This window comes from Pecten maximus, chromosome 13, assembly GCF_902652985.1.
Source record: "Pecten maximus chromosome 13, xPecMax1.1, whole genome shotgun sequence".
NCBI classification, from domain to species: Eukaryota; Metazoa; Mollusca; class Bivalvia; order Pectinida; family Pectinidae; genus Pecten; species Pecten maximus.
In genome coordinates this window covers 25,192,053-25,212,452 of record NC_047027.1, presented here as the reverse complement: position 1 = coordinate 25,212,452, position 20,400 = coordinate 25,192,053, and the positions used below count along the sequence as shown (strand labels likewise).

General features: G+C 35.9%; 1 protein-coding gene across 1 annotated transcript; it reads left to right on the top strand.

Moving 5' to 3' along the window:
• The first annotated feature begins 6,960 nt into the window (after positions 1-6,960).
• LOC117340999 (nephrin-like) lies at positions 6,961-13,537 on the top strand. The gene is made up of 11 exons (XM_033902794.1): positions 6,961-6,985; positions 7,661-7,987; positions 8,607-8,909; positions 9,669-9,773; positions 9,912-9,933; positions 10,791-10,846; positions 11,035-11,062; positions 11,163-11,239; positions 12,032-12,068; positions 12,229-12,296; positions 12,568-13,537. Exons 2-11 carry the CDS (start codon positions 7,732-7,734, stop codon positions 12,618-12,620), a joined length of 1,005 nt encoding a protein of 334 aa, XP_033758685.1. The 5' UTR covers positions 6,961-6,985; positions 7,661-7,731; the 3' UTR covers positions 12,621-13,537.
• The last annotated feature ends 6,863 nt before the right edge of the window (positions 13,538-20,400 follow it).

Genomic DNA, 20,400 nt, shown 5'->3' with positions numbered 1-20,400 from the left:
ACATGTATGTGTGCTTCTCATTTTGTCCTTTCGTAAGTCACTGTAGCCCAATAACACTACAGACATTCCCGGGTGGTCGCGTATCCGTGTACGGTACACGTGTAATGGTCTAACTGTGCCACTACGGTGTTGGTACGGCGCTAAAATACGGTCCAGCACGGTTTGAGTAGACTAGCTACTGACTAACACCCATTTTAGTTTGTGTTCTGCTTCGAGACGCATACTTGGATTCGCCCCCCTCCCCCACCCCCCTCCCATAAAAGAAGTAGTGTTTCCTAAGTCACATCTGATAACCCTTAATTTGATATATCACGCGATTTACAACGCACGTGCCCAAGGACGTAATAGAGGGGTGAATATAGACATTGACATTCATATATCCTCCAAATTCCTCTCAAAATAAACTCAGGTGATTACTAGCAAATGATGAATCGATAAAAAATCAAAGCATTTTTCACGTACTTTTACGCGTTGAACATTTGCTTGACTTATCAGTTTACTCACGATGTATATGAAATAAGAAAAATGAAACGAAAATAATATTTTATTTAGGATCACATTTTAGATCACGTTATATGTTACGGGCTCTTAAGTATTTGTTCTTTATATTTATTTTTTTCTGGCCCAATGCCAGGAGTATTTGCTATGATCTGCATCGTGTTTTCTCTTACCCGGTTAAACACGTGCGAAGCCGCCGCCAGGCTACCTGTCCGCAATTTTATCTTTGATAAACATTGTAACTGTAAATATTACTGTTTTTGACAAATTGTTGCTTATAAGGACAAAATACTGAAACATCCAAGGTAGGGGCTTTGTCATACTAGTCATTTCATATTTAAATTTAATCTGGATTGCTGATATTTTCAATCGATTGCAACTATTTTCTGAAAACTACCTGAATAATTGCTTGTTTTAAAACTCCTCGGCCTTTCTATAGGGTGTCAGATCCTGGTATGCGTTTCCAAGCAGAGCATAGACTTATACATATTAAACTTCCTTATATGTTAGAACCAGAAGTGGTCTTTTCTCTACTCATGTGAAAACACTAAAACATTACACTACAAACGATAAATACATTGTATCCGTTTTTCCGTCTAGCCCCGGCACCGCGAACAATCGGCGTTTAATATTGCAAAAATGTACTAAAACATACAAAGCATGGCCGTATGATATACCAGACATGCATATATAGCAGTACAATTGACAAAAACAATCGAACTAAACTTCAAAATGCTGTCACTTTTAAGCAAAAACATAAAAAAGATGTAAAAAAAATCACAACAAAGTCTGTGAGCCCCGTATGAAATCCGCGAAAAAATACCGTCTCGCTACACTCCGTATGTATATCTAATTCCTTGAAACCCACCGCTACCTAGACACCCATATATATAAGTGGCCGCGGTGGCCGAGTGGTTAAGGTGTCCCGACACTTTATCACTAGCCCTCCACCTCTGGGTTGCGAGTTCGAAACCTACGTGGGGCAGTTGCCAGGTACTGACCGTAGGCCGGTGGTTTTTTCTCTCCGGGTACTCCGGCTTTCCTCCACCTCCAAAACCTGGCACGTCCTTAAATGACCGTGGCTGTTAATAGGACGTTAAGCAAAAACAAACAAACAAAGACACCCATATATATGTGTGTATATATAGGTGTATATCAATGCATTGTATTCAAGTATTAATTTCATCTTATAGACAACCATGTCGGGGTACCGGGCCGCATTTCCAGTGGTATAGGCTGTGTGTAATTGTGTACAACTTAGTATCTCGTACGTACAACTTGTACCCGGTACGTACAAACTAATTATCATGTTTGTACAATTTAGTATCGTGTAGGTATAATTTGGTATCTTGTTCGTACAACATAGTATTTTTGTACGTATAATTTAATTAGTATGTCCGTACAGCTTCGTAGTTTTACCTACAACTTAATTATCGTGTACGTACAACTTACTGTCATGTACGTAAATGTCTTTTTCACTACGGAACTGCGGAACGAAATCATCTGATGACCGGCGGCGCAAACTGTTTGGTTTTGTTTTATTACACTTTTGATTATAAAGTGAATTAACAATAAATATCGGGTCGATATACTTCGGGTAGCGAATTCATTTTATCGATATTTCTTGCTACATATTTCATTACATCGTTATGTATTTACCAATAAGGATTTTCACGGCAGCAACAGGGTCATTAAGAGCTCTATATACTCCCAAATCATTGTCGTCTTTGTTGGTGTCTCTCAGCCGTAACTCACTGCATTCAGAGAGGGAGACGAGTGTCAGACAGAACCGTGGATTAGAAAATGGCACCTAAACAAAACAAGTACAGTGTATGTAGGCTGTCTACTCATGGATCTGTCATTTTGCTTACTTGCCCCGCAATCTCCTTCTTCTAAAATTAAAAAAAAAATAACTTTCAAATTCGGCAAAAGATATATTGTCAAACTATATACACATCGAACAGACGACATAATATAAAGATAGGGAAACAAATAAAGTGTGTTACATGTCTGAATTTTACGGTCAATTTATAAAACACCGCAACCCAATCAACTACATGTACGCTGATGTCAACACATTTTTTACACGTCATTAGACAAGGGGAAACTTAACTGGAGATCTCAACAGCATCCAATTCGCATCTGTCCTCTTGCATAACACTTCTGCGGAGAAACAAACACTTACAAAATGGAAACTTTAAAGTCACTAAAATTTAGTGATGACTGACGCAAAGAGCAATGCCTAACTTCGCCGTTCTTAACTACCTGCTTTTAGAATTAAAAGATTCAGGCGTTACGCTACAGAACTATTCCAAAGCATCATTGCTATGAAGTAACACCAACATACCTAGCTAGGAAAACCAATTCGCAAAATAAAATGCAACATAAATGGTTTTATTTAAACGTAATGACCGTAAATTTTATAACAATGGATTAGGCACACATTATTACATTGTATCTCCTAATTTATGTACATACGCACAAACACATTAACATATCGGAGACAATCAAACATTTAATGTTTACAGACGGTCCCGGAACCTCCATAGCTCTGTCCCCGTCCGACACTACCTACACCAGGACAGAGGGGGACACGTTACCGGACATCACCTGTACAGCGGACTGTAGACCTGGCTGTACCTTTGTCTGGACACGACCGGACAACACCAACTTTACTGACTCACCTGTGTTGTCACTGGGACAACTGGACAGATCAGAACACGGGACGTACAGGTGTTCTGCTAGGAATGTTGTCGGGGAGTCGACTATAATAACCAGTGTTACTGTACAATGTAGGTATATTTTGCTTGTTTTAGTAGATTATAATAGAATCTAAATATATATATTGTTTGAACCATTGTATATTTGAGTAAACTATCGTTCACTTAAAAGACCTTCATATCATTTTTTCAAAGAGTATAACTAGTGAAAACAATGCAGGGAAGGTCACTCAAATTAAGTGATGACAGACGCGAAGACAGATGCTTAACTACGGCGGTATTAATTAGCTTTACTCAAAATTAGGAGACTCAGACGTTTCGCTATAGAATTATTCCAAAGAATATTGAAAAAAAAATTAACACCAACATACCTAGCTAGGAAGCCCTATTGCAAAACAAAAAATACAACTTAAAATGTCTGATATAAACGTATTGACCGTAATTTGTTTTTAACAATGTATAAGGCACAACATATTAAAATTTATCTCCCAATAGATATATATATATATATATATATACAGGGGGTTTTCTTGCAGGGTCATAAATATACACACTTAAATGATGCCAGTGTCAGATGTTTATTTTTTAAGACAATACCGATATTGGGAATTCGACCGGTATCAACTGATCAGTTGTAATTAGTGTTGAATCAGCAAATCTCCATACAGCACATCTCCATACACTGTCTTATCATTCGATTTCCGTTTTTTTGTAAAAAAAAATAATATTCCGTATGGAGCTCCACCACATAGCGAAGCTTCGGCCGGATTTAACAGTATATAGGTCGATCGTAAAGTGCAGTAAATGTACAAATACTGATCTAATCTGTAGCATATGCATTGCTTTACTTTCATGATATTTATATTCTTGAGACAAATCAAATTGTCAACGTACGTTCAGTAGGCCTAGTGCCTGTTTGTAATCGGGTACAATCTATAGAGCGCAGCACGAGTGAAAAATATCAAAATATTAGCCACACGAGTGAAATATATTTGGTATTACTGAAGACACTGTTAGATATTCTGTTTATTACATTTTTTATAAAGAAAACCCTACCCCGTATGCTAAGTAGGACTACAGCCATAATTTGAAAACAAAAACAGTAGTTTCCCCTGTCCAGGTGCTGACATATATGTCGGGCTTTCTGATTGGTCAATTAGTTTGGTATTTTCTAATCTTTAATTTGATTGGTCAAATCAGCAAAAGTGATATTTTTCACTAGTGAAAAATATGATATTCTTCACTAGTGAAAAATACCACTTTTATATAATGAATAATTTTTGATATTTCACTGGTAAAAATGTAATAAAATACAATAATCGACCAATCATATCAACTCGACCGGTAAAGGTGATCACCTCCTAACCGAACCCTCAGTAAACTGGCTAAATATCCATGTCCCATGTATGTTCGGTTTATAGAGGTTCCACTGTACATGCGCTCGTAAAAATACATTATGTTCATATAGTACATTTTCAAAGCATCAAATGTGCATTTAAACATTTAGATGGTCCCGGCACCTCCATAGCTCTGTCCCCGTCCGACACTACCTACACCAGGACAGAAGGGGACACGTTACCGGACATCACCTGTACAGCTGACTGTAGACCTGGCTGTACCTTTGTCTGGACACGACCGGACAACACCAACTTTACTGTCTCACCCGTGTTGTCATCGGGACAACTGGACAGATCAGAGCACGGGACGTACAGGTGTACTGCTAGGAATGTTGTCGGGGAGTCGACTATAATAACCAGTGTTACTGTACAGTGTAAGTAACTAGGAATGTTGTCGGGGAGTCGACTATAATAACAAGTGTTACTGTACAGTGTAAGTAACTGGGAATGTTGTCGGGGAATCGACTTTAATAATCAGTGTTACTGTACACTGTAAGTAACTAGGAATGTTGTCGGGGAGTCGGCTTTAATAACCAGTGTTACTGTACAGTGTAGGTATATTCTGTTGTTTTATTAGAGAATAGAGTAATATATTTTAGTAAACTGTTGCCCACTACACAGACCTTAAAATTGATTTTGAAAAAGACATAACAATTGAAATAATAATCATGTATACTTTTCCTGACTTGGCAACTTTTTTATCTGAATTTTAGGACATGCGTGCTTAGTGTATATGAATAACAGACGTACAATAATATAAGCCATGTGATTAGTTGCTTACTATTTTGCGTTGTACTTGTTTTGTATACGAAGTCATACCTGATTTACCGGCATCATGTCTATATATTTACTTTAACACTTATGTTTTGTATTATTTGGTATGTGTTTTTAATGTATATCTCACATAACTGCATTCATACATTGTATCAGGAAGACATACACATTTGTGGAGATCTTGTTTTGAATCAGAAAGTCTGTTTTACTTAAGAAATAATTAACGGTGATTCGTGTATTGTTGCAGGATATACAACTCGGACACGGATATTTGGCAATTTTAATTAATAACTCAGGCCTGCGGCCTTCGTTATTAATTTGATTGCAAAATATCCGAGTCCTCGTTGTATATCCTGCAACAATACACGAGTCAAAGTTGCTTATTTCTATTCTACCATGTACTGTTTAGTTCTGAGATCGACCTCTTTCTAATAGAAAAACAGCAAAGAAACCCCGGGAAAACCTTGTAATTTATTTCTTGAGTATTGCATTATTTGTTGATGAAATATACATTTCTTTACAGGTACTACAGTACTACGAATAAGAGCATCTATCATATGGCATTGATTTTGAAAATTAAAAAAGAAAGGGATGAAAAAAGGGAAATAAAAGTGAACCTCCGTAGGATTCGAACTCGCGTCGTGCTAAAACTTTAACGAAAGACTAACCCAATTTTATTCATATCAAAATGATTTGATTATAAGATTTCTCTATATTTCAGTTCCACCACGAATTCTCAGTCTTGATTACACTGACGGTGATTCTGACGTGACTGAACATGGACCTAAGTCGCTAGTGTGTTTGGTGGAGAGTTCCCCTCCGTCCACAATAGAGTGGTTCTATAAAGCCAACAACACAGTTCTACTGATCACCCCAGACGTCCTGGAGAGTACCTACACCCTGCCTAACGCTGAATGTCTGGACACCGGACTCTACACCTGTTCTGTCAGAAACAGTGTCTCTAACACAGCGGTCACCAGGGATATACCGGTCAACGTTCTGTGTAAGTTTATATAAAGCAAATATGTTAATCACAACATAACCAATCACTAACAAGTTACGTATATAACATTTACAATGTTCAGTAACATTGTCCGTCCCACTTACGTGTTAGAAGACTTTGTTGAAGCTGTACATGACGATTGATTAGCCGGTACGCATTTGTATATGTTAAGTTTGTCTTTCAGCGTCACACCTTTCTAACAAAAAATGTTAAGAGGATGGTCTGGACAATATATTACACATACTTTCAAAGTAATTTCGTGTGTAAGTGTCCCTACGGATTGACTGGACCAAGTGAGGACAGATCGAGTGGGCACCGACGATGTGTGGGATAAGACAAGGCAGTGATTGCAGATCAAGTTAGAGTTCAAGGTCTTACAAGAATATCCGTACGCCTTTAGTTTAGTAATTGCAAAGCTACAAAGTAATCTACATTTGATTATTACTTAAAGGAAATGGTGCCAATTTCAAAATTCACATGTTCAGTGACTGTGATGTAGATCGTTTTTGCATGTATCGCATGATTATTTTTGAAATCGAATTTTCTTTTTATAGGCTATAGGGACCACGGAACCAAATGATTTCCCATAGACGGTAATGTTAACGTTTATCACTGTACTGCTTAAATTGAGTTTTCAACACTGGTCCAGTAGCAATAATTCTGAAGTATGTCATCTCGGAAACCTCTAAATGGAATTATAAAAAAATTCTACCAATTTGAACTTTTTTATATGGGGGCCGCCATCTTGTATTGAAATCAGCACCAAAAATTCATGTAAATTAACAACAAAATACACACTTACCTACCTCCCCCTGACAAAAACAGGCTAGCAAAAAAATAACTGTTTTTCTATATATTTTACATCTATATGTATTGCCCGACCCACATATTAAAACTTTGGAAACTTCTCTCACCTTAATATCCAATCAGTAGGCCCCGATGTATTCACCTTCCTATTAAATCTTCTGCCCAAACGGGGAAAACCCACATTCTATTTTTGATTTGGTTCTGTGGTCCCTATAGAACAGGTCGATGAGGCTTCATAATTTGTAATCTTCAGTACAGTTCAAAGTGTCCAAATCATATGTTAAGGCTAACTAGATGTCCATGGTGAATTCAAGCTGTTTGGTTTTAATTGAGATTAATTAAGGATCATGTTTCGTATACAGTATGGCTACAGGCAGGTTTTTATTCATAAAATGTTCATGAATTTATTAAAATGTTTTCCATTTTATCTATATGTTTTTCATTTACCGTGTATATTATAGGTAAACCACGTCAGGACCCAAGAGTTAAACTCAATAACGATTTTGGATTAGCAACGACTGAGACTTTAGTGATGAATGCCATGTTCCTCTCGAACCCACAACCAACTTTTTCTTGGTCTTTCGAAACATCACTAGGCACGGGTGTTACAAATCTTGTCAATGGCAGCGACAATTTTGATATTCAAGATATGTTCACAGTGACAAATCTGTCAGCCGTATCAGTCGGGACACGAAAGAATATACAAGCGTCCTGGTTTGGTGTCTACAATGTAACGGCGACGAACAGTCAGGGCAGTGATACCCTCACTTTTACTGCTGCAGCAAAAGGTGAATACATCTGATATTATTATTGTAGTTTATTGAAGAATATTTAAAGCTTGCGCCGAACTCTCCTTTTACGGCGTTGTTTCCTAAATGTTGCACCTTTAACAATTTATACAACATGACATGATTGCTTCACCATTTTCGTAGACAACACGGAAAAGCTAACTGCATTACAAATTAATCAAACGAAGCGAGGATTCTATTGGAAAGCAATTGCAGTATTACGACATCATTTTTACTTTTTATAAAGATTTTCATTGCAAAGTATTTGATTAGAATTAGTCATCGTGGGCGGGGCCAAAACGGATCAAACTGACAGACAGCGGTTGAAGTTTACAAGTTCGTGCATATTCAGAAAAAAAAAACATATTCTTTCTGGTATATGTGGTCAATATCAGTATCAGTTGAAAACCAAAAACATTTTGGACTTATATTCTAACGGTTTGGCACGGGGCCAAAAAGTGTCAGTTTATGTGTATTTTCCTTGTGTTACCCTGGCTCCCATTTTGTATAACATTGGGATGATATTATTAACAACATTGTTTGGTAAAAAGTCAGTATATATGCATACCTCGGTGACAGTTAAGGTCACTTTGTCTCTATTTTCAAATTTCTTCTGTAGGAAAACCAGACCCTCCTTATGGGGGTTTAGCTATGTGCCCTTTTGAAGATCGAGCCACGCTGAGTTGGACATCCGGATTCAACGGCGGGTCTAGTCAAACATTTATAGTTGGTTTACGGACAGATACGCAGAACAGCATAACAATCGACAGAAATATTAACCAGTCTGACCCAGGACGTGGCCAAAGTGTTACTACAACAGTTACAGGTCTGACAGCTGACACAAAGCATTTCTTCACTGTATATGCTGTTAATGAATTTGGGAACTCGTCTTTACTCGAAGAAGTTAACTGTACAACACAAGGTGATCGATTTTTCAGTAAACCATTATAAAATAGTGGATTGTAGGTTATCCCAATCATTTTGTCTTTGATTTGTCGATCGTCAGTGCTTAAACACTTTTAAATGATTTATCTCTAAGGTCGGCTTAAAGAACAGATCACTGTGTAAAGTTCATTTCCTGATATTTCATTAAATCTAAATGATGATCCAACTTATTACGTAAGTAAAGAACCAGACTAAGAACGCATCAAACATATATGAAATATGAAAGTGGAAACAGCAGATGAATAAATTAAATTGAAATATAAAAGAAACTGTTTAAAGTGATAAACATATCTCGTATTATGCTCCAGATTTATACGTAAATGAGTTTCTTTTGTATATGTGTCATTGGAAATCCATTGATAGACTGGATCTTCCTTTTCTGCGTGTCCCCACATATAAAACAATCAGATAGCATAATTCCTATAGCTCTACTCCACACATATGCAGAGATAATTGTGTAAATGGCGGTAGTAGAGTTATATAGAGAGGTAAAGGCTAATAAAACAGATAGATTATACATTAGACGACTTCCTCAGTACAAATTGTGTATGATTTCGGTTTCAAAACTTGATTACATGTGTCAAATAACTTTATTTTGATGATATTCTATTTATAATTGCTTGCAGTGACCATACACTTCAGTTTAGGATAAAATGAAATTTTAAGAAATGTTTCAGTAAAAAAAAATCTTAAAAGAGGGAATGTTTGTTGATAAAAAAAATGCTTTCTTAATCAGCACGCCCATCTCTAGCCGAGAGTGCAAATGTAGCAGCAGTTGTGTTGCCAGTCACTGGTGTTCTTATACTGCTGTTGACAGCTGGTGTCGTGATTTTGGTCCGACGTAAGTACATTTAATAAGAACCTACAATGTCGTTATAACGATGTAAACATATCTTAGACACGAGAAGATCGTCACACCAAAAGCAATTATCTATGATTTTCATAATACAAAAATAAGTTGTTGAATGTTGTTTTGCAGGAAACCGACAACTGTGCTGTAGGTAAGTATATGTACTGTAGATAAGGAATTGTGCTGCACGTAATTGGAAATGCTGAACCTACTGCAGGTGCTGTATATAAGTAAATGTGGTATACGTAAGTAAATGTTCTGTTAGTAAGTTCCGGTTCTTTAGGTACGTAAACGTGCTGTAGATACATTAAAGTGATGTAGGTATGTAACTGTGGTGTAGTTAAGTGAATGTGCTGTAGGTAGAAAATTGTACTGTAGGTAAGTGAATGTGCTGTAGGTATGTAACTGTGGTGTAGGTAAGTGATTATATTGTAGGTAAGTAAATGCTATGTAGGCAAATGTGCTGTTGGTATGTAAATGTGCTGTAGGTATGCAAATGTGGTTTATGTTTGCAAATGTGATGTAGGTATGTTCATTTGTTTTTGTAAATAAATGTGAGGTATGTATGTAAATGTGTTGTAAGTATGCAAATGTGCTGTAGGTAGTTAAATGTGTTGTATGTACGTAAATGTGCATTAGGCTTGAACATTTCTTGAAGGTATGCATATGTGTTGTATGTAGGTACATTTGCTGTAGGTATACTACTATGTTAAAAGTATGTAAATGATTTGTTGATACATGTAGGTATACGTATTATTATTTTGATACGTCAGCATACCTTTTAATTATGATGACAGATGACTTTTATTTGTAAATGCGTATTTGTCGATTTAAAATATAGGATTACCTTGACGGAAACACCAAGCGTCATAGGATCAAAAACGTAAATATGCTTATCTGGTTAGCGCAACATTTATGTAACGTAATTAAAGCAGCAGCATTATTGAACCGGTGTAGCTTTGAAACAAACGCTTTCTCTTGACCAGGTCAACATTTCGTATGTTTCAGAAATTGTCAACTTCCAAAACAGACGGAATTGCAGAATGTTCAACTTTCAGAAAGAGGTATTATCAGCTATTGTACTCACCGTTACCATAGAAAATACGTTACCTAAAAGTTGTATATTATTTTGATGTTTTTATTTATTTTTTCCTATCAATTTTAAAACTTAACGGGCATAAAAAAAAAAATTCTGCTTTGATAAATACCTTTGCATTTTCAAACGAACTTAATACTTTTATCTTATTTACAGACGGACAACCTGATAGAAATAATGAAAGGTAAGACTGCATTCAGAAAATGTTTTATTGAATAATGCTGCATTTGTATTTTTTTTAAATCACGTGACCATCATAATTCACGTTTGTATTTTTTACGCAGATCTCCATATCAACAACTTGATCCAAATGGCATTGCTAAGCCGTCCGTATATTCTGAACTTGGAGGAATTCAGCACAGTAAGACAGTTTTACATATAAATGTTTTACATTCGTAACGAGGAAGTCTCGCTGCTTTCATATCTAAGCAGTTTGTGATTATATTTGACAGTTACGTACATTGTAATATGTTATAGTTTAAAAGACAGATTTTTTTTTTATTATTCGTCAATAGGTTAAGTGTTTGGCTGCCGTTGTTTGCCTTGAAAATAACAGTCCAGGATCAATTGATAAATCACCTGTTTATCACTGTATAAACATCCGCTGGCCGCTCACAAAGTCATCGTTGCCTACTGGACCAGAACGAAATTGACGATGGTTTAAAGAGAGTAGATATTTTAGTGTAAAGAACGAACTCGAATTTAAAATAGGCCGCATTACAGAGTAGACAAAGTAGTTAAAGTACTTAAGATGTAGTAGGATTTTGTTTGACTACTATCCAGATTGGACAGAGTTCTATTTCGACAGAGTCTACTGTATTTTTCTCTATGAATCTAATGAAGTGTTCATAGTATTGTTGTCTTGATATTGATTTTTGTCGAAGTATTAACGTTGAAAAATATCCAACATAATGCAAATCAACAAAATAATAATGCTTTGTTGTTTTGAAATGAACAGGCGTAATAATAAGGAATTGAGTTTAAGTACCTTGATGTAAATGTTCATGAATATTCATGCAGTATATTCATGAACAAAATGTGCCTTTACCTGAACGTTAATATTAACATCATGCTTCGGAACCATTAGCATTAATGCACTTTACATTTTCACTTAAGTGAGTGAATGTTTCCACATTATTCTTTGTACTTACAGTTTACCAAAACGATACAGTCGGTGATGGAGAGGGCGGGTAGGTAATGCTTACATGTATTAGTTTTCCTTTGCAGATTTTAAGAAGTATCATTGTTTCCTTTTTGGGGTTCGTAATACACTTTATTTACTCTTACAAGTATATCTATATTGATACTCGAAATTATAATCATTTGTCTATTGTCTATTTGTAATAACAGACAGTACCAGTCTTTGGAGGAACGCTCCGATCCGAACGTCTATGATGAACTTCACAGTTCAGCATCCGGTAAGTCGTAGTACACATTGTACCTTAATACCGGAAATTTGAAGAAATATAATACATGTATGTTTTACTGTATGATATTTAGTAAATGAATATATTTATTCTTTCAAATACTGACTAGGATTTGTAAAAAGTTCATTAAGTAGGATTCACACAGTATGTTTGCGTTGATTCCAGGATTTAATAATCACAAAATGAATTTTATGGAACCACATTTTATTGTGTCTGATGTTCTTGCTTTTCGTTGAGGTTATATGTGATTTCTGTTTTACAGGCGATAAAGGAACATATGTCAATACCGCCATTGGTGGAAACAGGAAATATTGATACGGACGAAAAAAACGTGTACAGAAGACATACAACATGTCGTATGGCATACTGAATTGTATGTAAATTGAACAGAAATATCTGTAACCTGCTGAGAACCGAGTCTGAAATATCCTGGATTTGAATAGAACAAACATTGCCAGTTTTTAATCAGACAAAACAAATACGTCGACAGATGAAGATCATAACCAGTATAAAAGAAAAGGATACGAATGCTGTTTTGTTACAAAACATTATACCTTTGAAGCCGCTGACTTGTCAACTGTATATCATAGAACAAAACAGCGCTGTGGGAAGGTGGTACTTACCCAGTCATCCCGTCAATGTATCCAGTGTCTGTACATTAACAGGAAACTATATCGGGAATACCACAATAACTATTTGATGTTTTACATCCGACAAGTTGTTACATTTTGCAGCCAGTTAAAGATTCACTACTGTTAAATAACAATTCCACTTGGTTTTACTGATTTTCCGTATCGTGCTAAAGTTGATTCTTTTCTGAACTTGTGCCTTTTTCAAGACTGTATAACTAAAATATGAAATGCTGCCATTCCTAAAGAAACGGATTGATCATGTGCAATAGTGACATTGTAAAAATTTTAACAATGTTGACCGGCATTCAAAAACAACGGTAGATAATTCGTAGTAGAAAAGCCATCACATTGAGAAATACATTTCAAGACTTACATAGAGCTTTTAAGTACCGATATTACATAGAGAAATGTGAGAAGTGACTTTCCTTATGCATTTCATTGTTTACTTATCAAAATAAAATATAGTTATTAGTGTAGTACTTTTTCATTAAGTCACCATCGGAGATGTTTACATTCGTATTTGTTATGCTTTATTTTAAGTTTTATTACTGCTTTGTTTAATTGACATTGAATACTTTTCAATAAAGTCTCAAATCAGAACATTCCAAGTTTGGTGTTAAATTAAAAATGGACATTTGACGAAAATCGTCAGTAGTCAGTTGGCAGCTTTGGAAGACATTTAAAATGCATACATTCAGCAAATTCAAACAAGTGACCTCAATTTATGATTTCGGTAATCTCCAATATCAACTAACTAATCATCATTGTGATCCATACACTTTGTTAATCAGTACAATAACAAACCATATTCCTACATAACAAGGGGAAACATTCGATCAAATCATCTGCTTTTTGCTACATTAACACAACCGATAGTGCCATTGACTTTTACAAGTAGGCTGCTGGGATGAAGAGCCACAAAGTTATTCCAAACTAAATCTTTCCCACGTTACAGGTCGCATTATTCAAATCTATCAAAATCGTTCAGCAAATTTCTGAAAAACAAAGAAGTAACACATCAAAAAAGATTAGACGGAGGTCGTTACCTACATAAATTTATGCAGTACTGATGTGACTTGTTTTTTTGTGTTTGTTTTTGTTATTGTTGTTATTTATTTTATCTTACTTATTATTTTTTTTTTTATTTTATTTTTTTTTTTTTTGGGGGGGAGGGGGATTCTATTTTCTTTCTAAGGTCTATAACGACGCGTGCTTCTTCACGGTCTTCACGTTCCTTTGATACTTTCTATTAATGTAGCCACTATCTTCGAAATGGACATCATGTATGACGTGTCGTTGTGTGGAACGACTAGAATAATACACGCCTGCCATGCTGTACAATGGTTTTTTTTTCAGTAGAGACAAACCAAACACATCAATGTAGAGAAATTGTTGACTTAACGATAATTTCAGTTATCAATTTACCTCTAAGATAATGGACAAATGCATTCATCAAACTCCTACAGTGACCATTCTAGGTGTCTCAGTAATAAAAGAAAAAGACCCAGGAAAACAAAATACCCGAGTAAATAACTCTTGATCTGGAATATCTTTTTAAAGATAACAAGCATTATCGGTTAAAATGGTGATGTAAATGTGATTATCGCAAAAAAAAAACAAAAAAACATAACACATAACACATATCAGGTAAGCCGACCTAGACAAGCATGACGATACGCATTTTGATGCAGTTAATGTATTTACCAGATATATTTACTTACTTTCAGACACATTCAATGATATCACAGTTTGGTGATATACACTGCATCATTGTCACATGTTATGTACATTGTATACCACAAATTATTCAATTTAGTCCTGGGTCATCTTCGTGATGCAATATCGTTGAATACTTTGAATCACGCGTTTAAAAATAAACTAGAAGCTTTCAGACAAAAATAGCCTCTTAAGTTTTTTACGTACACGGTATCCAATAAATTTTCGTCTGGAGTATCTTAGCATATGACACTTATATAATACAGCTGCCCAATAAGTGACGTAAAGCTGTCCAATAAGTGACGTAAAGCTGTCAGATAAGTGACGTAAAGCTGTCAGATAAGTGACGTAAAGCTGTCAGATAAGTGACGTAAAGCTGTTAGATAAGTGACGTAAAGCTGTCCAATGAGTTACGTAAACTGTCTAATAGACAATATTAAGCTGTCCAATATGTTACGTAAAACTGTCATAAAAGTAACGTAAAGCTTTCCAATAAGTGACGTAAAGTTGTCCAATAAGTTACGTAAACTGTCTAATAGATAATAGTAAGCTGTCCAATAAGTTACGTAAATTGTCAAATAAGTAAGGTAAAGCTGTCCAACAAGTGACGTAAAGCTGTCCAATAAGTAACGTAAAGCTGTCCAACAAGTGACGTAAAGCTGTCCAATAAGTAACGTAAAGCTGTCCAATAGGTTACCTAAAACTGTCAATAAGTTACGTAAAATTATCATATAAGTTACGTAAAACTGTCAAATAAGTTTCGTAAAGCTGTCCAATAAGTTACGTAAACTGACCAATAAGTTACATAAACTGTCTAATATGTTACGTAAATTGTCCAATAAGTTAAGTTAAACTGTCCAATAAGTTACGTAAAGCTGTCCAATAGGTTACGTAAAACTGTTCAATAAGTTACGCTAAACTGTCCAATAAGTTAGGTAAAACTGTCCAATCAGTTACTTAAAGCTTTTAAATAAGTAACGTAAAGCTGTCTAATAAGTTATATTAAGCTGTCAAATAAGTTACGTAAAGCTGTCTAAAAAGTTATATCAAACTGTAAAATAAGTTACGTAAAGGAAGCTGTCCAATAAGTTACTTAAACTGTCTAATAAGTTACGTAAAGCAGTCCAAAAAGTCACTTAAAGCTGTCCAATAAGTTAGGTAAAACTGTCCAATCAGTTACTTAAAGCTGTCCAATAGGTTACGTTAAGCTTTTAAAAAAGTAATGTAAAGCTGTCCAATAAGTTATATTAAGCTATCAAATAAGTTGAGTAAAGTTGTCCAATAAATTATATTAAGCTGTCCAATAAGTAACGTAAAGCTGTAAAATAAGTTACGTAAATATGTTCTATATGTTTATTATTAAGTGTTCCTAAGGGACTGATAAAGTTTACTTTTTTGAGAGCCATAGGTGATTTAATCTCATGATTTCTACTTCATATTTAACACAAATAAATTGAATGATATGTATCAATGTATACCTAGCGGTTAACTTCGAACAGGATTGACACCTGTCTCTGGGTGTCTGTATTAATTGAGAGACAACAATGGCATGTCAATCTCGTTCGAAGTCAATCGCTAACTTATGGCTAGAATAACTAGTACAATTCGGTTACATGTCTTTGAGTGTATGTATTAATTGAGGGGCCGCGGTGGCTGATTGGTAAAGGTGTCCCGACACATTATCACCAGCCCTCCATCTCTAGGTTTATAGTTCGAAGCCTACGTGGGGCAGTTGCCAGGTACTGTCCGTAGGCCGGCGGGTTTTCTCCTGGTAAATGTACTTTGGCTCTCATCCACCTTCAAAACCGGCATGTCCCTAAATTACCCTTGCTGTTGATAGGACGTTAAACAAAATAAACCAAGTACTATTTGATCTCGTAATGTCTATCGGTTTTCTAATTGATAGTGTGTTTTTTTCATATTGATATAATTAATTACTATCAATTTGGAAATATCACTCCATTGTACAGATGGTTATACCTGATAGTATATATGAGGCAAAATGAAAATAAAAAAGTAAGAAAACGAAAAAACACACAAAAAAAAACAACACATGACTTACAATCACGGAACCTAGTAAGCAAGTCTATGCTGATGATTGTTGTAATTTAAACCCGGTTTTAACGGTATATATTACGACACGGGGTATATCTATTTATAGCTTTATATAGGACCGTACCGACCAGGAAGTTTACATACAACATGTACGTAAACAGATGTTCGTCCAAAATTTACCTACAGAATCAACATTTATTTGTATCTCGCTGTGATATAAAACTCATCTGGTTCATCTTATTACTCCTGACAGTCTCATCATCATCAGGTACGTATCTACTATAGTATTACCTCTCTACCATGTATGCTATTTATCCTACAGATACTCCATATCCAGTATTTTTACCTTGACAGAGTAATGAAAATAGGAAGATACTATATAATAACCCTGTAGTTATCTTGCTTGATAAACAACATTACGTGGTTGGGTTCGAGTTACTCCGCTGTTTGAACAAACACATTCCTGAAACGAACAACAAAAGCAAAAATTAATTCACCATCAAGCTTACAATACTTCTCCAACTCAGGCACGAACGGAACGAGAATTTTAAACTTACAACAAAGTAACTCGTGTTTAACATATGACATATGACTTGTTCTTACTTTATTCATGTAATTTATGATTAAACTGGGTTTGATAAGTGTAGGATAGGTTTATCGAATCCCGCCATGGGCATATGATACGGTGTTTGATTATTTCTGAATAAAAGGTACCGAGGTGTTCGGGGGCCAGACGTTTCGCCCCAATGTCACAATGTCCCATGCCACAATGTCCCAATTTCCCCCCTAACGTCCCATACCTCGAAAGAAACAGTGTCCGGCTCTTTCAGGCGACAGCTCTCACGTGCACGGTTGGCCATTCTGGACAGGTTCGTGGCTTTCGGTCGGCTGTGGATCGGTTGCTCGGTGTCTGCCATGGAAAACAGAGCTTTCTCGGCGATGATTCCGGACGACATGAAGATGTTGCTGAGTGCATCCTGCTTCACCTACAATGATTGATAAAACAACATAAAATATCATTAAAAATACACGGCACGGTAAGGCTAATTATTAATCGTCTTTTTCGGCAACATGACACATATGAATATTTCCATGGCGAAGGTATATAATTTATAATAATATAAGTTTTAAATACATTTGATTACTTATACCTGCACTTAAATGTCTGCATGATAATTAGTGAATATAATTCAATTCAATTTATTCATTTTGCACATTTATAATTACAATTAATTACAATCAAGTAACATCAATAAAGAAATACAAATTTTAACATATCGTTCCAATACATTTCCATTTATTCAACTAGTTATTTTGTTGGTACTTACCAGACTTGCATGTTCTGTGCTGCCATCTATGGCAGATGTCGCACTGAAGCGCCCCCTGTCGCGGTCTCACCACACGGGTACACTGGACACAGTCGTGAGATACATGTACATCCATATCGAATGGTAATACTCAGTGTGATACTGTTAGTGTACATGGTCCTATATTTATATTCCTAGACATGCTTCTGTTCATCGATTGATTCATTGATTGGTCCGTGTAATGCACTTTAATGTGTCGTGTGTGATGGGAATAATATCACTGTACCTACACTTTGCAGAAACAGTTATTTTCGTTGTTTTGATAAGAATCCCAGCCATCAATGCAGCGACACAATAATACTTTTCTGTAATTAACACTATACCAACTTTTGTTGAAACATGGCTTCGTCGTTTATTTTGATAGTGACGGCCATCAGTGTATGTTGACAATATGTACACAGACTTCAAATGATATATCGTTTCTATAATTAACACTTTACCTTCATCTTGTGGAAACATGTCTTCTTTGTTTATTTATATAGCCACACGCACCAGTGCATGATGACAAGATGTATAGATCTAAAACGAAATGATGTGATCTTAAATATGTTTGCGGTCGTATTTATATAACAATGAAAAAGGGTCGGAGACGAAAGGTGAAATATAACGAAACTAATGCAAATGTTATTGTATTTGTTTTTATTAATTTTACTGTAAATGCAATAATGAATATGTTATAGCTTGCAGCCACATCAACACAACAACGTAAGAGTTATACCTCTTTACATAAAAACTGGCAGAAAATAAGATCGACATAATTAAGCCTCAATTACACCACACTGTACGGTGAATAAATGGTATGAAACTTATACAAATCCTGTAATAAGTGGTAAGTAGCCAATGCATATGATAATATTTCACAAAACATGATAAATCTTTTGGGACATTGTGGTAACATTTGGGACATTGTGGTAACATTAGGGACATTATGGCAAGGTATTTTGGGACATTGTGGTAATGACAGGCACAATAATTTGGGACATTGTGACACCCCCATTGGGACATTGTGACAGAAATTTGGGACATAAAAAAATGGGGCATTGTGGCATGGGACATTGTGACATTGGGGCGAAACGTCAGTGATTTCTCATTTATATGTATTGAAATGTACACGTATACACAGTGCTGCAAAACGTAATTGATTTCAATACATATCGTCTATACATAATTTCTTTCTCCTTTTTTTCAAATATATTGAGGTACTCGATCGCATGGTACGAACACGACCATGTGGTTTCTGTTTGCATCTTTCCTCACGCTTACCAGGTGTGCACGTGCAGCTATCATGTCAAATCGAGTTCACCTCAATGCGGGTTTAATTCGCCTGTTTGTCGTTTCTATTATAATCACCTACCAGTTTTGAACAAACGAAATTAACATGAGCCCATAGATCTATCAATAAATATGTTTACGAGTTTGAATACATTGTTTACGTCGACTTCTTGTAATCTGAATCATGTAGGTGCTCACGTAGTTACGATGGTGTGTGCCGTTTCTTTCCCATATTAGTATGAGGTCCAGCTGTAGATATAGCCACATTTTGACGATGATACTCACTCAACCTCCTTGCTGTGTTTTTTCCGAGGAGTGTTATTGGCTTTTGTTTTACAACATTGATGGCTAGTTCGTCTACTTGAACGAGACGTGGCCTCAAATGACTATAACATTTATGGGGTCCCAAGATTGAAAATACTAGTAATCATTAATAAGCATGTACAGCCTTATGCAGTTGAGCGGTGATGTATGCATATTTTAAATTGAATTGCAATGTTTTTGTTTATTTCCAGGGTACCGTAAATTATACGTCATCAGAACCTAACCTTATCCGGATTCTTGATAAACTAATAACTAAGATAACTAAATATCTGAAATGGGGTTACATATAAATCATGTACTTCCGTTTAAACCATCAATGTATATTGGATCAGTTATTTTATAAAATTAGATGCTTCAAACATTTTTAGATGCTGTAACCCTGACCGGGGTCGTCTGAGTACGCTGTCCCTGGGACTGAGTTTACGCTGACGTGTGATGTACCAGAGGAGGCCACCATTGTCCAGTTTTACCGCCGTCCTGACGTCACTTCTCCAGTAGGTAGTGTACAAGTAGGTGGTGACCAATGTTACAACGTCATAGTCAACCCCGCCGTCCCCTGTACACCGGATGTCTGTTCCTGTGTAACGTCTGGAGTAACCATTGGTACAGTGTTCCGGTGGATCATACAGCCACAGACGGGAGACCATGGATCTGTGTGGTTCTGTAAACGTACCAACATTAACCTACCTGACCAGACACTGGACAGTGATGACTATACACTTAATGTGG

Coding starts and splice junctions, on each gene's coding strand:
- LOC117340999 (XM_033902794.1), top strand. CDS start 7,732: ATGAATGCCATGTTCCTCTCGAACCCACAACCAACTTTTTCTTGGTCT. Junction 9,934..10,790: donor AACCGACAACTGTGCTGTAG/GTAAGTATATGT, acceptor CGTATGTTTCAG/AAATTGTCAACTTCCAAAAC. Junction 11,240..12,031: donor ACTTGGAGGAATTCAGCACA/GTAAGACAGTTT, acceptor TTGTACTTACAG/TTTACCAAAACGATACAGTC.